The sequence below is a fragment of the Apiospora aurea genome (genome assembly GCF_038362705.1).
Source record: "Apiospora aurea strain CBS 24483 chromosome Unknown utg000001l_segment0_segment0, whole genome shotgun sequence".
In the NCBI taxonomy this organism is placed as follows: Eukaryota; Fungi; Ascomycota; class Sordariomycetes; order Amphisphaeriales; family Apiosporaceae; genus Apiospora; species Apiospora aurea.
This window is the reverse complement of record NW_027117388.1, coordinates 4,003,424-4,023,596: the sequence shown is the minus strand read 5'-3', so window position 1 is coordinate 4,023,596 and position 20,173 is coordinate 4,003,424. Positions and strand designations below refer to the sequence as shown.

General features: G+C 53.4%; 2 protein-coding genes across 2 annotated transcripts; both read right to left on the bottom strand.

The window, feature by feature from the left end:
* Window positions 1-2,776: 2,776 nt before the first annotated feature.
* Window positions 2,777-3,967, bottom strand: PG986_001252 (glycoside hydrolase family 16 protein; the record flags this gene model as incomplete). Its single annotated transcript, XM_066837474.1, has 2 exons — window positions 2,777-3,286; window positions 3,443-3,967. The coding sequence occupies 2 exons, from the start codon at window positions 3,965-3,967 to the stop codon at window positions 2,777-2,779; spliced, it is 1,035 nt and encodes a 344-aa protein (XP_066706367.1).
* A 1,903-nt stretch (window positions 3,968-5,870) lies between these two features.
* On the bottom strand, window positions 5,871-8,681 carry PG986_001251 (uncharacterized protein; the record flags this gene model as incomplete). Its single annotated transcript, XM_066837473.1, has 3 exons — window positions 5,871-6,009; window positions 6,090-8,274; window positions 8,522-8,681. The coding sequence occupies 3 exons, from the start codon at window positions 8,679-8,681 to the stop codon at window positions 5,871-5,873; spliced, it is 2,484 nt and encodes an 827-aa protein (XP_066706366.1).
* Between the last annotated feature and the right edge of the window lie 11,492 nt (window positions 8,682-20,173).

The window sequence follows — 20,173 nt, the reverse complement described above, 5'->3', positions numbered from 1 at the left end:
GGCTTTGACAGGTTGGAACAGCATTCCAACTTTCAAGTTGGCCGGGCATGAATGGGCGGTTGTAAAGAGACACGGAATGACGTTGCTGATGAAACATCGTCACGAATCAATCCCCATCTGGAAGACGACAGTGGAGCCGCTATTGCTCGTGGGCCCGATCCCGTACTGGCCCTCCAGTGATGAGCTGCCCGGGCTGGTAAGCTGTATGCTTCTTCGATATTGGCACCCTTTGAAGAGCCGGCGCTAGAAGAGCATTAGCATTGTATTGGTAATGGGGCAGCTGGCTCCTCTCTCTCGACCTATGCAGGGAAAGACAGCACGCGCGTAAAGGGTGGTGGTGTTGGTGTCGATGTCTCGGAGGGTATTGCCCAGAAAGAAGCTGATGTGCTGAAGGCGAGACCACATGGCCGAGCCTCCCCCGACTAGCGAACCATCCAAGACTGTATACGTCCGAGTGTGCACGGCGGCGCCGCCAAGGTTCCTCTGGCATGCTTGGCTCGAATGTCAAGCCGGCCGTTAGAAGTCACCTTGATAATGCAGGTAAACTTATTCGGCAATGTCGCAAAGTCGAAACACGTCGCGGGCGACAGAAGGCTGGTAGTATGATCTGAAGCAGGGCTGTACGGTCTTCAAGGGTGGTGGTCGGTTGAGTCTCGCAGTAAGACACATCATCCCGAAAACACAAATAGACTCTTGCTAGCAGTAGTTGTTCATATCAGCTGAGCCTGCATTTTCCAACAGCTCCAGCAGCAAGTAAAGAAGTAGGTAACTTATGAATCCTTGGTGTGTCGTGCTGGGCTGAACTGGGCTGGGCTGGACTGAACTGGACTGCCCCGACCGTCTTGAAGGAAATAATGCCCGAGTCGATCATGGCGGGAAGGAAGGTGGAGCAGCTGGAGGATCGTTTGAAAGATCGTATCGTGGGGTTCGTCCAGGGCGGCGGGTATCAATGGAGTTGCCCGTCACCCATCTGTGCACTAAGAAGTACATTCGGGACACACTGGTTGATTGAACATTGAAGGCAGCAACAGCTTCTGGGCACAGTGCCTAACCCGCCGCTTCCTGCCCTGGAACAACCCTGGGGGGAGAAAAAAGACACTCCACGATGATCTTCCACCTGCATATTTCTCCAACTGCGGCAGCCAGCATCCCTCATTCTTCTAGCTAGCTATCCCCGTCACGTTCTCCATTCTCCAATATCAAGGCTGCAGCACCTGAGCTCCCCAAAGGGGCAGGCGGGGAGACGTCGAGGTGGTCTGCAATTTGCTCTTCGACTTTTGCTGACTGGTTCGGGCGAGCGACTGACAGGATGGTGGTCGATCTACCTCGGGCCTGTGTTACCATTCTTCGGTCCCTATTCGGTGCCCTCCAACTGCGTCCCCCGCCTTCTGTCTCACCCGAGCCCCCGGAAGAAGTGGTCACCAGGGCAGGCACAAGAGGCAGTGTTGGTAAGGAATAGAGTTCGTGTCATGCCCTCTGTCATGAACCATCCAGCCACCCGACAGCCCAACTTTTCGGCCTATTTTTAATATCCTACACAAACACACACACACACAGGCGCAATCGGCGGCAAGCAAGGGATAGGCGGGGATCCTCAACCCAATTGACCTTTGATCTAGACGGCGAATGGCCGTTCGCGCGCACTCCACGCTGAGACGGGGAACTGTCATCAACATTGCCACTCAGCTGTTCAAGAATAAAAAAGAAAAAGAAAAGAAATCACGATGAAACGAAGTTGCCTGCTGCCCAACGAGTGACCTGCACGCCGAAATAATGACACATTGTTTCTGACTGATCACTGCTGCGACAGCCGCCACTCGCTACCTCCCGGCCGTAGTGCTTGAAGAGAAGAGAGAGAGAGAGAGAAAGAGAGAGAGCGCGCCCTCGGCCTGGACGCCATAACGAAAGCCTCAGTGCGGAGGGATACCGTAAGTACAGACATAACTCACGATACGCACTGTTTTGCGTAATGCAGCTTCCAACACTCGACTTCTACATGATGGACGCATAGTGACACCGATACCTGCATGCCAATGCAGATGCTAGTCGTGACATGTGACGATGCAGGTTGGCTGGAGAGTCGTGCTCTATCATTGGACGAAATGCACATATCAGTAGGATTCCCAACTTCCTTATCATGCCCAACACCTTCCCTCTCTACCGAATGCATGGGAGTCCTTATTCAAAGTTTACCCCTACTGCACTATCGATACCATTGTTCCGTATCTCGTGAACGTTGCCATGATTGGATCCTGGGCCTCCTGGGCCCTGTGTTGCTCGATGCTCCCGGCAGTATGGCTGTGGAGCGGCTATAATAGAAGAAAGATGGCGACCCCTCCCAACGGTCTGACCTCCAGGAGGCGAGTGCAAGATCGTCGAGCATATCTCCAGGGACTAGTGCCATAATCACCGACGATGCGCCCCTGCCCCCTGAAGAGAGGCAACAACATGACGAGAACACATCCCGAAAGCAAACAATTGTCAATGGCAACAACCAACACAAACCCCTCCCCAAACGCCCGAACTCCATGCTCTGTACTCAAGAGAAGCGAGCCTATGCTGATATATATATATATATACAGATCATCATCATCATCACCAACGTTACAACCCAACTATACAGATAGCTGCCCCAAGCGCCACGGCCAGAGCTAGGGCGCCCATTCTCCCCATTGCCGTCGAAGGACTTGCCGCATTGCGGTGCCCATCTCCATTATTACGGCCCTGGCCATTAGCATTATCACCTCCTCCATTACCACTCCCGCCCGAACCCGGATCAGAAAAGAAACCCCCCTCGATCCCTCTCCGGGATCTTACACACCGTCTTGCCGCCCGCCGGGGCCTTTTCGCACCTGCTCCGCGCCTCCTCGCCGCGCGTGGCGTTGGACGAGTTGTAATACGCTTTGACGTAACGGACGACGGACCGCGCGTCCGCGGCCGGCGGGCCGGCCGACCAGCCCGGGTTGCCGTTGCTCCAGTGGGACAGCAGCAGGTTGCCGCCCACCGACGGGATCCCGTCCCCCGCCATGGTGGCCAGGACCGTGCCGTCGGCGTAGAAGACGACGCGGTCCGCCAGGAAGTCGATGCGGTACTCGTGGAAGCCCGCGGTGGGGTCGAAGGGCAGCTCGCGCTTCTGGAACGTGCCCGTGCCCGACCGCGAGGCGTCGTAGCCCGCCGCCCGGGACTGCGCCGTCTGCAGCACCAGGTTGACCGGGTACGAGTTGTTGGCGCGGTTGAACTCGTGCGAGAGGAACTCGATGTCGATTTCTTGCGTATCGTTGAAATACTATGACGCGTGTTTTTTTTCGGTCAGTTGCGAACAAGAGTCACAAGAGTAAAGAGAAAGATATCAAACATGTAGGGGAGGTCTCCGCAAGGGGACCATGGCGCAAAAGACGTGTGTTTTTTTGTTTCTAGGTCTGCGATAGGAAAGAATACATACCCAGAAGAAAGCCGTGCATGTCCCCGGCACGTCCGTCACCTTGAGTCCCACCCTGTACGTGCCGTGAAAGTAGTCCTGTCCCATCGTCGCGATTTCGGCGTTCTGTACCATGCCGTCGACGACCTTGCTCCCGACGACGAGCTGCAAACCACAATTATCATTATTACTAATTTTACTGTTCCTTGCCGTGGTCGGGATGATATCGGACCGGGCATTTTCCGTGACGTACGCCTCGCCAAACGGTCCCCGCGCGGTGCCCGCGGACTTGTCAAAGGCCTGGCGGGCCCAGCGCTGCGGGCCCTTGTAGTCGTCGCCGAAGTAGTCGATCCGCGTGAAGTCGCTCTCGAGCAGCTCCGAAAAGACGGTGTCGGATGCCGCCCCGCCGCTTGTCGTCGTCGTCGTCGAGTACCCGCACTCGCAGTCCGCTGCGGTCGGTAGGGGATGTAGCAGGAATAGTAGCAGCGGCCACAACAGCGACGCCCACGAGACCGAGGTAGTCGCCAAAGGCCGCCGTGTTATGTGCATATGTCTGATTCCCATAGCAGATAGATATATACCTTGTTTTTGGGTTCACAGGAGCTGAAAAGAATCAAATATCGAGGAAAATAGAGAAAGCTCGCTGCATTAATAGGCTCGACGTGAAACAGTCGTGACCCCTTTTGCGTTTAGGCAGAAAACAAAGTCGTGAACTCGAGCGAAGAGCCGGGACTCGATATTTTTTTGTTGGTTTTACGCACATCAGAAGTTACATGACGAGAAACATTGAATACAACAAGAAGAAAACCAACAGAAAGAAATAATTCAGGTTGGACTGAACCACACGCGCCGCGGAAAAGGGATCAAGGCGCCGCCGTGACACAAAGAAAAGAGCAGCAAACTCCCTTGCACGCCTACCGGCGTCCAAGCTTCATGTATTCACCCGTGCCCTCATTCGAAGAAATAATAACCAAATTAAGCTAATCTGCCAATAAGAAGGAGAGAGAAGAAAAAAAGCAACAGGCAGTCATGCCCCCTGGCCTCCATGATCTCGTGCGATACTGCAGCACGACGAGGGGGCTATCTACATGTAAGGGTAGATACGCTTACTACGCGCCGTTGCAGATGCAAAACAGCCCAAAGCCATTTTAGCATGTCGTATACGGTAGAAACAGTCGGGGAGAAAGTAGCTAGCATGACGGCATGTGTCAATTCGTTCCACCCGTAGCCATTTGCATTTTTTTCTTCTTCTGCCGGCATGGAATTGGAAGAAAACTTTTCCGCGCAAAAAGGAAGTAACACATGCAGAACAAGACGAGAAGAAAGAGAGGAAAATCGCAAGTAATGATCTTGGCGAGTGCCAATCTACCGCAAAGCAGAGCCCGAGAAGCAAAAGGATGGAAACACAGGTATCAACGCGTGAACCGATGCCGCTACCCGCGTATCCTGGGAACGGACCTCACAGCTACATGCAGGCACCCGCATTCCTCGCGGGGAGAGGGGATGTCCAAGCCACCGTTGGAACGACATCCCTTACAGCTGTAATATCCCATCTACTGGCCAGCAGCGGAGTATATATAGCCTTTGCCATATTCGGCCTAAGATGAGGAATGGCTCGTTGGCGCCTTGGGGGGCTGGCTGTCTGCTGGATTGTTGTCACAGCCCTTGGGAAAGATGCACAGGAGTTAGATTGCGGTCTTTACATCTTCGTAGTCAGTACAAATCACATCATTGCAAAGCAACTGGAGACTCAGGAGAGAAGCGATGATGCATTCGAACCAAGGATGAGATATCTATACACACAAAAGGGCTTCAAAGGTTCCAAAATGTCCATTTCAATCTGGCGTGTGCCCTATCCCTCTGAGTGCTAGGCTTGCATTAATATCCGGGTCCCCCACCTGCCATGCCCGTATACGTCTGAGAGATTCGCCCAAGCCCGTGCCCGTAAGAAGTGTTAGGAAAAAAGAGTGTGAGGAAATGACAACGCAAAGGCTGCTGCTTGGAGAATATTGTTGAACAAGGTATCTGAAAACGACGACGAGGAAGAGGAGAGGAAATCAAACAACGACAGAGGCAATTAGAAGACAGATAAAGTGCCGTAGCTAATAGGACAAGAGGGGAAACGAATTCCGAAAATGGACCAGCCAACGCTTCACACATTAGGTTTTGCGCGTACGGCGCTGATATTCCCCTCTCTGCTGGACCGCCAGAGACCCTGGCGTGCCAGCCTAACCGTCCTGATTACCGGTGACCATGAGAATGCAGACGTTTGATGCAAAGACAATCGCAAAAGCAAACGAACTCCTCATTCTCCGCCACGCCAGCCAGTCCAAACCGTACGCGCACGACGACGAGAAAATCAAACGCGAGAGGTATATGCCAAGGAAAAACTCATGACCGAGGAAACAACAACACCGACAGAATAAGGAAATCGTGGGTCTCGTCAAAATATCTAATACACGCTATCCTCATCGGCACCTTGAGACGTCATCGACGGAGTCGACACATTCGACGACGCCTCAACATCATCGACGTACCCAATGAGTGCTTGAGAGTGTAGCTGGAAGGATTCGCCCATAAGACGGGTGATGCTGCGAATAGACGTTAGCACAGCGTCGCAACCAGAATCAAAAACGAGAGCGGCAACTTACCCCAGACAACTACCTCTGACAACATGGAACCCCACAGACCAGCAACAGTCGAGCTCAGCTGACCAGGGTTGGGGCTTTCGGAATCATTCTCGAACAGCGAACGGACCTTCATATACATCGCTCCTTCCTCTTCAGTCGCGGCTTCTTCGTCATGTTCCAGACGGTACAGCCACAGAGTCAGGATGATCATGAGGTCCATGCCGCAAAGAGGATGCTCGATACTCCAATTCGTAGGCGAAGTGCGAGCGACCCAGCGTACTCCCTGGCGAACAGCCGTTTCAATGCAGTTGTAGCATTCTTGGATCACCTTGATCATCTCGCTGGATCGCCTGACCTTGTCACGCGCATTTGACATGGCGGCCGCGACCTCGTACGGGTCATGGTACCGCAGAGCCTCTTGCACCGTTTTCAAGTCAACCTCGAGGCGAGCCCGCGCATTGCGGAACATAGCTTTGGCATTGAATATCAACGGGTGACCCTTGTGAGGAGCGCTGAGAGGAACCGTATCAACCTCGGGCTCGCAGAGATCGAGAGATTTCTCCCACGTCTCTAGAGCCAGTCTGAGCTTGTATTCGGTCACGACGTCTTGCAGAGCCTCAGGGCTACGCTTGTGGTACCAGACTTCCAGGAACAAGGCGTTGATCATAACACGCGTCGCAAAGGCACTGTACTTCAAGGTCTCACCCTGGAACAAGTTATCGTGCGCCGACATGAATGTAACGGCAGGGGACCCCTTGAGCTGTTCTTGCCAGGCGGCCTCGTCCGTTACCTTGGAGTTCCAGAGGGCTTCGGAGGAAGGCAATTGCAGATCTTCGAACTCGTTGAAGCTGATGGCAGGCGTGTGGTTGTACGTCAGAGTGAGCAAGCCGAAGAAGATGTAGACGGCGTAGTACGTGCGACGGCAGCCTTCATCTTCAACCCATTCATTCCGCGTAGGGAAGGTTCCAACACGAGCCTCTTGCCTCAGCTTCAGTTCGTAGCGATTGCCAGCAACCATGTTGGCAAGGAGACTCTTGATGGAGCAAGCCCACTCAAGACCCTTGGGGTCGCCACTCCAGCTGGCAAAAACCATGTTGAGCAGAGAGCTTTGCATGGTCCAGAGAGGGCATTTGCGAGAGCTGAAGTTCTCCTTGTTCTGCAGGAACTCGTTGACGAGGACCTTGGAGCCGATATGAAGCATGTAAGCTTGATCTTGGTCGAACGCATACAAAGCACCGATGGAAAGGGCTGCCATCAAAAGAGCCGGGGAGCACTCCGTGGGCTTGAATGAAGCAGGGTGCAGGAATGGCAGGTGGTGATGAAACAGGCCGAAGTACGTTGCGAGGTAGCGATTCAGAGATCCTAGGCTGGGAAAGCGGAAGCCCTCGGGAATGGCGCGTTCTGTATCATGTGCTCGGATGTTGTCCAATATGATATTCCGCTCGTCGTCACTGAGAACCTGGGGAGCCTTGAAGCCGGAAGGAGACTTGGACGGGTCAGCATTTGCAATATAATGACGATGGGGCGTGCATGTTGGAGTAGTCTTTGTGGTGGCACCAGTTGAGGAAGGGGGTATAGAGCTCAATATCGACTGCACAACAGGCACGGAACCGTTGCAGGTTTGACCAGAGGCCATGGAAGGGGTGATCGGTACGGACGGAAGCCCAGAACCAGGTTGCACACGGGCATAAGCGGTACTCACACTGGCGAAAGAATGCTGGTCGAAGGAACTAGAGGCGTTGGACGTGATGGAGTGAGCCTTGGGCTCTGCCGCGGATTGGGACATGAAGCTATCCCACTGAACACCATGGGGAGGCATTGACTCGGACGGATAACCAACGGCTGGTTCCAAGATGGGAGGACCATTCTGGGTGTAAGTCATTCCGGACATCGTTGAGGAACCCTCGTAAGGACTACTGCCGTTGCGCATAGCAGCTGTGGCCTTGTGGTGAAGATCAGCGACAAGCATGGCGGCAGTTTCGACATCAAAGACTCCTTCGCTGCTGGCTTCAATTTGCTCAAGAGCGGCGTTGTCGATGGCAAGAGACTGCTTCGCGGGACCTGACAGAGCTCGTGGAGCCTTGGGGCCGGCGCGTCGTTTGCCGTCGCTGTGTAGAGGAACACCTCCATCCTTTGCGTGAACAGTGCGATCATGGCGAAGGAGGAGATCGCGTCGCACGAAGGTACTTCTACACTTCATACACTTGAAAGGACGCTCCTTGGTGTCTATTGATAAGAACTGGTTAGTAGGACACCCAAAAGTTGATCGCGATGAGGGGTAGCACATGCATCGCGCGCTTGTGCATGATGGCGTTGAGGGGTAACGGGAGCGGGAGACGCGAGTCAGGTGTTCCGCATGAGGGGAGAGGGGGAGGGGGTGTGTAAACCGAGCTTCCTTTGGCAAAGGGAAAAGGTCATGAGGGGCTGCGATGCGACGAAGGAGAATAATAATAATAATAAAATCGCAACATACGTGATCGTTCATGTCTGCTTCTGTGCTCGCTCCTACTGAATGCCCTGTTGCAGTACTGGCACTTGTACTTCCTGTCTGGTTGCGCGAGAGAGGTCTTTCGGGTGGCCGGAGTTGCTGAGGCGTCCGTGGGAGGCACGACTGCCGCGTTGGCGCCGGGCATCTTGACAAAGTCCGGCGAGGTCTGGTGGGTGATTGCGGATGACAATCGAATGTCGACGGCGGCGACGTAAAATGGATGCCGGTGCCGAGAAGTGTGGGCGAAGGACTGGTCAAGAAATTGGCGAACGTGTCGCTGGGTTCAAGACGTGGCGCGTCTCGCTTCTCTTCTTCGTCTTGTTCTCTACGTGTGCAATCGAATCGAACGGCTCAACGTTTACGACGACGGCAGATGTGGAAAACTGGCTACGGCTGATTCTCCCGAAAGGTTGTGATTGACTGAAGAGCCCTTACAGACCGATAGTTGAGTATCGTCTATCTCTTCTGGAAACTGCTCTTCTTCTCCTCGCTCGCACGCGCGCTCCCGTGGGGTTTAAAGTGTGTCTTCTTGACTCGTCTGGACGTAGTTGGTCATTTGTATCGCTATGCGGGTCATGGAATGGAATGTGGTAAAAGAGTGCGGCCAGGGCCTATTAAATTAGTCTGGATACACAAGAGTACCAGATTATGGGTGATGCGCTCGTCCTGTAAAATAGGCGACGCGACTTTTGGAGGGGGGATGGGTTGAAGATTTGCGATTGTTGAGAAGCTTGAGCAAGCGAGGGGTTGATGGAAATGATCGAACAAGAAATCTGGGAAAAAAAGGAGGGGGAGGGCGAGGTCAAAAGCTCGGGCTGGGCCTGCTGGGGAGCGAGTCTGGGCTGGGTAGAGCGAGAGGGAGGGAGTGAGTGGGAAAGTCTGAAGAGGGACGAGGGACAGGCAGAGACGGAGAGGAAGACACACAGTGCCGGGCCTTACTGTATAGCAGGACAGGACATTGCAGCGGCGGACGGACAGTGCAGTGGAAGAAACAGGGAAGCGAAAGAATGTACTCACCTACAGTACCGTACTGAATGGGTCTCTCCCCTCCCGCACGCTGCTGTTGCTGGCTGTTGCGCAGGCTCTGGGCCCCCCAAATCTACTAGGATTGCGGGTGTGCCGTATGTGTTGTCCCTTGAGGGTGTCGGGTCTTAATGCAATTTGTACTGTGGGTTGGCCTGGCATTGAATGCTTTTTGGGGCTGGCCGGCCTTTGGGTGCTGGCTGCGGTTCAATCGATTCAATGTGGTATTTTTACTACGCGCACCTGCATCCAATGTACTTGCTGCCTGTGTCAGCTTTGCCAACAGCTACCCAGTGCTCCTCACCTCCTACGAACGAACGCGACGCCAGGCCGCAAAGCAAATTGGGGCTTCCAGCGCCGCAGCGGCCACAGGAGGAATGTACCCCAAGGCACTGTGTTTTTCCTGTCGCAGAGTGTAGCTAACCTAGTAGCTAGCCCACCAAGCTGCGCGGGCGCATTTGAGATTGATGGACAGAGGGAGGGGGAAATCTTTCTGGAGGGGCAGAGGGCGGCGGGCAGAGGGGGAGGGAGGGGGGCTGGCCGCGTCGATACGATGGGCGCAGAAAATGATAACTGTGGAAGGTGGACAAGCAGGCCCCTCGAGTTATTCGTACAGTGGGCACAGTAAGAATCTGGGCGGTCGGAGAGAATGTGCGAATGTTACGAGGGGTATTCAATACGGTCGGTCAGGTCTTGGAGAGAGCTGTGCGTGCATGTGGTTTAGCGCATCAACTACCCCCCTGGACAGCGAACCTACGATTTAGTGGATTTCGACCTTCTTGGGCTTCTGTCTTGGAGCCTTTCTACAGACCGACCCGACCCTAGGTCGGTACCTTGCACCTGCAAAAAGTAATTCACCGTCATGGCAGGCTTCATGGCCATTATGTGATAGTTTAGCAATGCAGGTCATGTCGGAACGAATACCATGATCCATGAGCCCAAGATCAATGTTTACCCAGCACAACACCGACACAGCACAACGCAAAGAAGACGGAAGGTGGGGTAAGGTTGATGCCATACATCGATTCAATGCCTCCTACAGGGCAGGTTCAGAGAGACACTCTGTCCAATCCAACACCGATAGAATCTTGTTCGGGATCCCAGACTGAGCACTTACCAGTCCATCATCAACCGATCATCGATAAACGACGTCCCAAACCTTGAGGTTTGTAGGAAGAACGAACATGCCTCAGGGCCAGTCACAGTAGCACCTAAGCTTGCTCTAGAGGACTCTCTCTCTCACCCGACTCCAGGTACGCTCTCTTCCCAGCCGGGCCAGTCACGCAACCAAGTAACACATCAGAGGGGGGCGGCAGCTTTTCCACTTCCCAGGAGCTGGGGCACATTAGTTCACCGGGGAACAGGTCCAAAGTCTACGACATCCACTTACTCCATCCACTTTCTGTCGCTGATGTCCGCCCACCCAACCCGGTCTTCCAGAAAACAAATTGAAGTGAATACCGACCTTCCATTCGATCCTTTTTATTATCGTGCCAAAAGCAGCGACAAGCCCAGATAGGCTTAGCCGGACCGACACGAGAAATTGGGCTGGCGTCACACGCCTTCTTTCACCCACTCGCACACCACTTGCTCTTTGCGTTCGACACGCATCATCGCTCATCCATCCATCCCGTCACCATTGATTAACCCGGCATGGCCCTCCTTCCGTGCCGTTGTGGGTGCACGTGCACCTGTGGCCATGGATGATGAAAGTGGCAGCCCAGCCTCTCAGGCATCGCCAGCGCTCCTCCAAAGCGTCACGCACACATGGTCAAGAGACCTGCCTGTCCCCACTCGCATACCATAACGTACAGTAGAGCCCTGTTAAGCCACGAGTGGCTCTCCGTCTCTTTCTTCCCCCAAACTCGGAAGCTGAGGAGTCGGTTTTGTTCCATTAGAGATGCTTCCATCAGCGTGGGGCATTATTCCTTTTGCCATTCCCAGAGACGAGGACGGGGCGGCATGTCAAGGGTACTACTTACATATGTCGTGGTACGTGTACGTACCGTTCCTTCCGGGCCAACGCCAGTGAGTGTCATACCTGCCCCTCCTTTCCTGTTCCTGGCCCCCCGTCTTGAATGCTATTTTGGTTAAAATATCGAACTCCAATCGAGATAAACGCGTATCAGCATCCTTGGCCCCTCATCTTATTCAGAAACCCCTTGCGGCAAGACGAAGAGTTTTCCCAGGATGCAGTGATAAACCCCTCGCCTTAAGGTAGGGGGCGGCTGGAAACTTGTGCCAACCTACTGTGCTACGTGCATACCATGCGCCCTGTACATTCAATGCCCTCCTGTCAATTGAAGCGGACTGGCATTGGTGGACCACGAAGCAGCCTCGCATGAGGAGGAGTCCAATGCATGCAACTAGGCCTCGGAATCCACTGCTCCCTCACTCATGGAGCGAGGCACCCCAAGACAGACAAGCCGGCCATTCCCCCAAAATAGCGTCAGGCGACACCAAAAGCCATTGGACATTGATCGACGAACTACTCACCTGCATTACCGACTCCCTAGGTGAATTGCCTTGTGTGTATACACAGGACCCATGCCGTAAAATGGATCCTCTCTGCATTCCGAGAGCGAGGCTGGTGCTGCCAGCTCACTTAATCATCCACAGCAGTCGCGTATCCTTCAACACCGCTCTGGCAGACCTGGATAATATGCCAATACGCCGCATCAATATAGGTTAGGTATTCGATATCGTCTACTGAGTGTTGCCAGACCGCAACAACAGGATCCCCACATCAACAGCGACAACAACAACATTCCCGGTGTACTGCTACTTACTGCTACTCGTACTCGTGCCGCGTTCACGCTTTGTCGCAAGGCTTGAATCAATAGTAGAATCTCGGAGACATGGGTTACAACATTGAGATGAGGGGTACATGAGAAGATAGGTAGATGGCATACGAGACGCATGTGAGCTGAGCGGGGTGGCATGCACCTTGAACCGTGAACGATCCGATAGCCAAAATGATGAGGGGTCAAGTCAAACGGTTTCATGGGCTCGTTGAGAAAGAGAAGCATGCTGGCACGAATTATCGGCAACATGAGACATTGTGGCGGTGGCACTGCGTGTGGCGTGCCAAAGCACGCATAAAATACATTTTAGCTTAGCTTAGCAACCTTTTCTGACCAACGAAATACACCACGCAATTGAGACTATTGATAATCGGTTTGATTCAACATTGCCAAACCTTCCCGTAAAATTGAGATGGCTATCGCGCTGCAACAACCGTTTGACTTTTTGGCAGCGGACTTTTGTCTTGGAAAAACCAAACATCTATCAAATAGTCAAGCACCGAGCAAGACACCGCATAGTCGGATACCCATCAATTGGCAACACATTGACCTGCCAGAGATCAGAGACACTGTCTGCCTTTGGCAATGGCGGTATGGAGACCCAACGTGGATGTAATACTGTCGAGATGCGGCTGGTCGCAGTCCTCTGCACAACACACAATGCACCATGATGACTTCTGAGTGAGGTGCATCATTGCGGCGATCAGCCCAGCCTGAGCAGCTGGGGGAGGAGGTCCTGGGGCGCCATCTGGGGAGTATACCTCGACATATCGTCGGCATTCAAATTACGATGCGTGGGGAGGGGGAGCTCGTCCACAAAGCTCCATCCTTGGAATCCAATGATGGCAACTTGCATAGCTGAGTACCTGCCGACTTACTCACACATGGACCGACTAAAAAGGTGCCGACCTAATTCGTTGGAGCCTGTTGACTTCATCGGTTGTCTTTAATCTCATTACAATGGATTGATGTGAACCTCAGCCGTCGAAGTAAAGAAAGCATAGCCTTTGCCAGTCTCTCATGTTGCAATGCGTGAGGTTGCAAAGCCTTCCAGAATTCTACGGTTGCAGCGGTATCGAAAAGTCCGGTCTGGTGTAATTCTGATTCTATCTGCGCTGATCCTCTCTCTCTCTCTCTCTCTCTCTCTCTCTCTCTCTCTCTCTCTCTCTCTCTCTGTCTCTCTCTCTCTCTGTCTCTCTCTGTCTCTCTCGCACACACCCGCTTCATCAAGTGAGGCACCTGATTCACCATTGTCTTCGAGGCTCTAGTTTGGCACCCATCCAACCAAGAAACCCCTCCCGGCCCGGGCGGCATCACCATATTGAGATTAATACCACACGGCTTGTCAATAATTGAGAAAACTTTTTCCTTCCATAATTAGAGGAACAAACTTTGTGCCGTTGGATTGGCGAGGAACAAACATGGGATTTGCAGCTATCCTCAGGGTTGGTAAATTACTGTGTAAAGCCACACACTCCACCCTCCACGCCGACTACTTGCCTGGAAATAACTGCCCCATTGCTGACACGACGGTACAGCCGGATTGCGCCTTCCGCCTTCCTAGGCCAACTTCAGGTGGGCGCCTGTTCCATGACAACTGTCCTACTTATATTATACTTGGAGGTAATATCGCGACCTGAAGCTCAGACGACGCCTTGACGTTTCCCAAGACCTTTCAAACATCAACATTCCGTGCCCACAATCAAGGGGCAGGCTTGCGTTCGAGAACAATTCGATTTCTCCGGCCCTTGCCTGCGCAGGGCCCAAGGGCCTCAGGCTCATCAATTACCGACGGCAATGATGATGCGAGCTGCATGTATTAAAAGCAGCAAATCCACACCACCCGACATCATCGTCGGGCCACGAGGTGGAGGATGGGAGTCAGGACGGAGACCTTGCTGGGTCACGACGCGTTCAAGGGATCAAGGCGCTTCTGCTTTTCGAAACCAAGACCGACACCAACCATCCAGTAGCACCAGTCAGCCTGTCCGTCTCCTGTTTCGTACGCTGGCTCTAGTCGTCCTACTGACTCTAGCCGTTTCGCGGCCTCTTGTCCGGTAACCACTGACTGGCTTCGCGTAACAAAAGGCGTAAGGCCTCGACAACCCATCAGGCCCCGTTTTCGATAGTGTGCGAGCCCCGCCGAGAAATCGCGGTTCCTCTCCCTTGGGCTTCTCGGTGTCTTCGCCGTTTTCTGACGTGGACGAGGCCCGACGATACTCACCGTCCTTCGACTTCCCGATACTCGTTGGCGGTGAGGTGAGAAGCCAGCATAACAAACATTGATTGTCGGTGTGCATAGGTGGGTTATTCATCCCGTCTGCCCGCTTTCGTGCAGTTCCTGGCCCGAGTTGTGCATATGTCAGCACGGTGCGAATCTGTCGCGACAGAAACTGACCAGGGGAAAGAGAAAGTGGGCAAGGTTTTGCAAAAAGTACTGAAGTAATCCCGGAAAACGAGGGCCTGGGGCTCGCGGGATCGATCCGGGCCCACGTGCGCGTCCAGCTCCTCTTCTAGTAGCTAGCACGCGTCTTGCTGATCCGGGTTTAATTGACCAGCTGGGGGGGAATGTGCCGCGCTCCATGCTAGTCGTCGTCTGTTAATCAGCCCATGCACGGGAACCTTTGTCGGCTGCCATTATCGCTCTGAAACCAGACCGTCATTCCCAGAGACTATGCCGGTGACTATTATGCGAACACACAGCTGTACTATGTCGGTAGAAGCTTGCCAACATGTCAGGGAAGTCGAAAATCTTGCGTGCGCGCTTGGCATTTCATTGAGTTGTCACTCCGGTCTCGCTCGCTGTGTCCCCCCTGAAGATCACCATTCAAGGGTGCAAAGAATACGACCGGATGCTGTTTCTGGAATTTGCTTATGAAGTGGCGGGCACATTGCAAACTCTATCGCATTATGATATCAGTTTGTATGGCAGCTAGTCTGCCGCCATGGGGCAAAGCAAGCAGCCCAGCTGCAAGGGACGTGTAGCTATTTTGGTATGTACGACGATCAGATAGATCATTATGTTTAGTCGTATAACAACAAGATGCCGTGGTTTCTTTTGTTTCATGCATATAAGGCTGGAATGTGGTCACCGACTCTGCTTTTATAGAGAAACAGAGTGTAGGCCACACACACACACATATATACAGGTTTATATCCGTGGTATCCGTATTACTGTGCCGCCCGCCTGTCGTCAACCTAGTTTCTGTCAAACGAAGGTGTTCTAGATTGGGCATGCTCGTAGCAAGCCTTTCACCAATTGTCACACAAGTAAATCGACGTATACGAGTCGCTACATGGCATTTCGGCTTGGTGTTCTAGATTGCTTCTCGGTATGCGGCCTCCCGTAGATGCTCGTCGACGTAGCGTCCAGAGAAGCAATATATCCATTCCGGACCTGCTCGCCGGTTGGCTCTCCCCGTTCCACGAACCAAGTGTTCCCGGAGAAAATCGCCACCGACTGCTTCTCCCCTGAGGCAGGCTATTTGACGCTGTAGTAAGACACGGCCAATTTCTCCTTCGCTTCAATTGCGGAACTTAGTGCCGCCAAGATTGCAATAGACAGTCCAGTCCAGCAGCTGCGTCGCCGTGGCAAGGCATCCAGTACTAGTGGTTGTACGCCTAAAAGAAGCTCCTGGGAGGAGAATATTCTCCCGAGAAGCTTGCCGTTCAGCAAATCAATATGACCTGATCCTCGTGGGCGTGGGGGTTTGCTTCTAGGGTTTCGATTTCGGATGACCACGAGAAAAAGCAATCGCATTAACGGCGAGATCTAGCGCGCGTGCGCCCGGATCTATGCCATTTTATGCGGCTAAATAAGTCCTCAGCAGTGGCATGGCTTGACAACGATACGCGGAACTGGTCAACTGGCTGGCTGGTTGGCTGGCTGGCTGGCTGCTGGTGACCTGTCAAACTCAAAGAAGAGTTGGGATGCCAATCGAAAGTTGCACTTGACGGGGGGGGGTCGGAAATGAGACCTTCTGTCGCTCGACCATTTGCTGTCCCAAGAGTCCGACATTGCCTTCTCCCGTTCACCTCGCTGATCAGACTCTGGAAGGCTTCTCAATACAGCTTAGCTCTCAGGAGCCTTATGGACGGAGGGGTTGTGGTTCTCGGGGTCCAGGCCAGGCCACCCACCCCTCCCACGAGATAATTTCCCCCGGTTCCTCAGAGGGACCGCGCCGGGAGCCTTTGGCGCACCTGCTCCAGTCGACCTCCGCGATGCTTATTCCCAGCTGCTAATCCTTTCCTGGGTTCGGAAGGCTCTGCCGATATGACAACAGATGGTTCAGTGGTGCATTTTTCTTCACGCGCTGGCGCCGAAGCACAGGTCAGAGACGCAGATATATCGATCGTGCAACCCGACAGAATCTGACGACCTATGCAGTCGATACACAGCTCGTCCTACCGGGTCTCGTTCCTCGTGGTGGCTGCGTCTTGAGCGACCTTGGCCACCCTTGCATTGCCGAAACAACCCTCGCATTGTTCCATTGCAGAGTCCATCTTCCATTTTGTTTCAGAACGCCCATGACTGTGCTCGGCCGACGGGAATGGCATCAACTTACGATACTGGCTGGCGCCGATGTATAGTCACGACTCGGGAGTACTATAAGTAAGTCTTGCAGAATAGTAGGCGGTACATACGTGCAGTCCCAGATGTGAATCAGCCTGCCAAGGCTGTTCTTACCAAGCCCGAGGCAGCAAGACGGACGAAATCCCATAGCACAAAGGTTGGACGGTGTTTCGGTTACCTAGCCGTGCCTCGCCCAACCTCGGCCCGGTAAGAATAGTCGACAAGTCAAGATATGACAAGACAAAGATACGACACGACAAGACGAAGACGAAGACGGACTGAGCAACTGCCGCACTCAATTGAGGGAGGACAAATGTCGACTCACCGCTGTCCAGGCCGGCAGACCACTCCACAGGGAGGGTTACATCCTCTCCTTGACACTGAGGAATTGATCTCAGACATTGTTACCACACGATGCATATGCATGCATAGTAGCGAGAAGTAGCGAGGACTGCGCGAGGACTGCGCGAGGTGCATATGCGATGGCCACATATGTACGTATGCATGTATAATATGATTTACATTGTAGGTAGGGTACGATAAGCCCCAGGTAGGAAGGAAGCGAGCGGGCGAGCGAGCGAACGGCGAAATGGGCGTCGTCGTGTGGAGATGGCAGTCAGTGGAGCATCATTAATAAACAACATTGAACGAACTACCGTCGCCGTGCCGGTATCAGTCCCAATGGGATCAAGAGATTGTGCTCGTTGCCCCTCTCGACATACGTGCGGCGGTGGCAGGCGGTTGGGAAAGATTAACATCAGCGCTGTCATCCCTTGGAATAACCTCAATTAATCCCCGCTTTGGTGCATACCCACCTGCCTAGCTGACATTGATAATGGACATACATGGCTGACTAACCTTAACTCCCCTCTGCAATGGATACCTGCCTATGCATGTACTCGTAGGTACAATGCAGATCTAGTCAGATACGGAAAAGGGTTGGATTGCTTAAACAAATCAATAATACTTCCTGTGCACCACTTGCTGCTGCAGGTACTACTGTCGCTCTACGTTTCTACGTTATTTCCCACCGTATTCCTTTGCGGATGGTGGTGAATGTAGCAATATCAACACCCAACCAATGTAGGTTAGGGACTCCAACATGGCCTGCACGAGCCAGACGGCGCACGTTCGAGTATGCTCTTACATGCATGTGTAGGTACTTATGTGTATGCACGCAAAGAGAGATCCATAGCTGCAGAGGCACGAAGGGGGACAGTTGCGCAAATCTGTCTCAGCATTCAACCTCAGGTGTGTGCAACGGAAGTGGGAGGGTTGGGTGATGCAGCGCAGCGGTAAAAGCTCGCAGGGAACGTGGGACCCCGGCATCCAACCTGGTACTAAGTAGGCATCGGCCTCCTTATTAGGTAGGAGGTAGCTACATTGATGGGCCAGACGGGGCACGCGTGATACTCGAGGGAGCTCGTGTGCAGCGAATGGTGTATCGTGTGCGCTCAATCAGAGCCACTTGGGTCGCTCTGTAGGTAGTGGTAGTAGAATCATTGACTGCCTATGATGCAGATCAGCGATCAAACCAGATGCTCATAAGTCGGGTTGGCGGCGGATAGGAATCGATAGTGACTGGTTTCTGACTGGTGACTGGTGCCTGTTTCTTGTCGCGCGAAAGACACGGATCAAGGGTCGTTGTTTTATCTGCTCCAACCAAGGCTGGGTCCAAACTCCCGCTTGTCTGCAAAGCACAGCCGTCAACCCCCAGATTTCGGGGTACAAGTAGGTATCCCCCAGTGCCCAAACCGTTGCGCTGCGCGACGCATTTGGCGAGGATCTCTGCCCATTCATCCATAACGTGCACCCAACGAGGAAGCACCGGCAGAAACCAGGCGACGAATACAGACGTCTTCATTTAATAACTGGCAAAGTGAGCCTCGGGCTCGGCGCGCAATACGTAAAAGAAATGCACCAATAAGGTAAGAGAGGCACGCAAAACCCCGTACACACGGGGGCCCCCCCAAAACCCATGCGGGTAATATGTACAGCGTGGTAAGCACTGCGCGACAAGAGAGGAGGCAAGGGAGTAGACAGAAAGAAAAGAAAAAAAAACAAGAGATACCAAGATACTTTGCTGGATCGCCGCGAGGGACGAGAAAAAGGGGGGGGGACCCGGGAAGGGAAAGAGGGGTATTCGCATGCTGCAAGCGCAGAAAGAAACCCAAATTTTATGGATGATGCTCTCTAGCAGTGGAAATGGTAGCCTGGTAGGACGTACGTCGCAGGAAGAATGATAACACAATAACAACAACAGGGCCCATGGCAAAACAACGAAGATTCCCAACAGCATGGTAAAAAACCAAACCCGACAACACAAAGGAAGACAGGATCAATCTCACCAAAAAGAACGACGGCCAACCCAGGATCCGTCCGCTCGGGTCGTCCTCTCTGCTGCAACGCTCATTTGCATTGGCATCTGTCGCTTCAATTCAATCCTGTCCATCCGTCCAAGGTGACAAGGGAAAATACGGGCCCCCTGTCCTGTGCCCCCTCCCTCTTGCAAGTGCCCAGCTATCACCGAGTAGTGTTGCAGGCTTGCCAAAAGGCGACCCGACACGCACCAGTTGCAGACCATCCCAAGCTGCTCTGGCCTGACCTGACCTGGGTCCCTCTCCTCTTCAGTCTCTCTCGCCAGATCAGGCGAATTGAAACTCCCTGCCTGCCTCTCCCCTCCCCCCCCTACCCGCCCAGCGACGAAGAGCGGCCAACCAGTCAGCCCATTGGTTTGGAACCATCATTTCACAATTCAGGTGTAGAAATAATCTCCTAGCGCCCAGATCCAGCAATCAACGGCCAGCCAGAGATTGAATCTTCCTTTTTTTCTTCTTCCTGCTCACTTCACGACCGCCGCCCGACGAACGAAGACGGGGTACATAGAAAGCACTGCTGTGTGGTCAATTCGATAGTCCTTCCTTTTGGTCCGCGGCACTTGCCCTGTCCTAATCCCTTTCCTCCCTCGCAACGCAAGGCAAGGCAACTGACGCGCCCACTACACGCCTCGCTCAACTCAACGCCCCTTTTTGACAGCCGGCTTCGAAGCGACGCGACCACCAAGGCAGCAAGCGACGATTCCAGTCCGAACAGCGCCTTTTAATCACCGCTCCTCCCAGCTCCGTCGTCCGTGCGGCCTGCGTTTTCCATCCTCGGGATTTCGTGCGGATCGGAACTTTAACTTACTTGGCGACCTTCATTTGTCCTCGTAGGGCTGGCCAACTCTCTTCTCCCGAC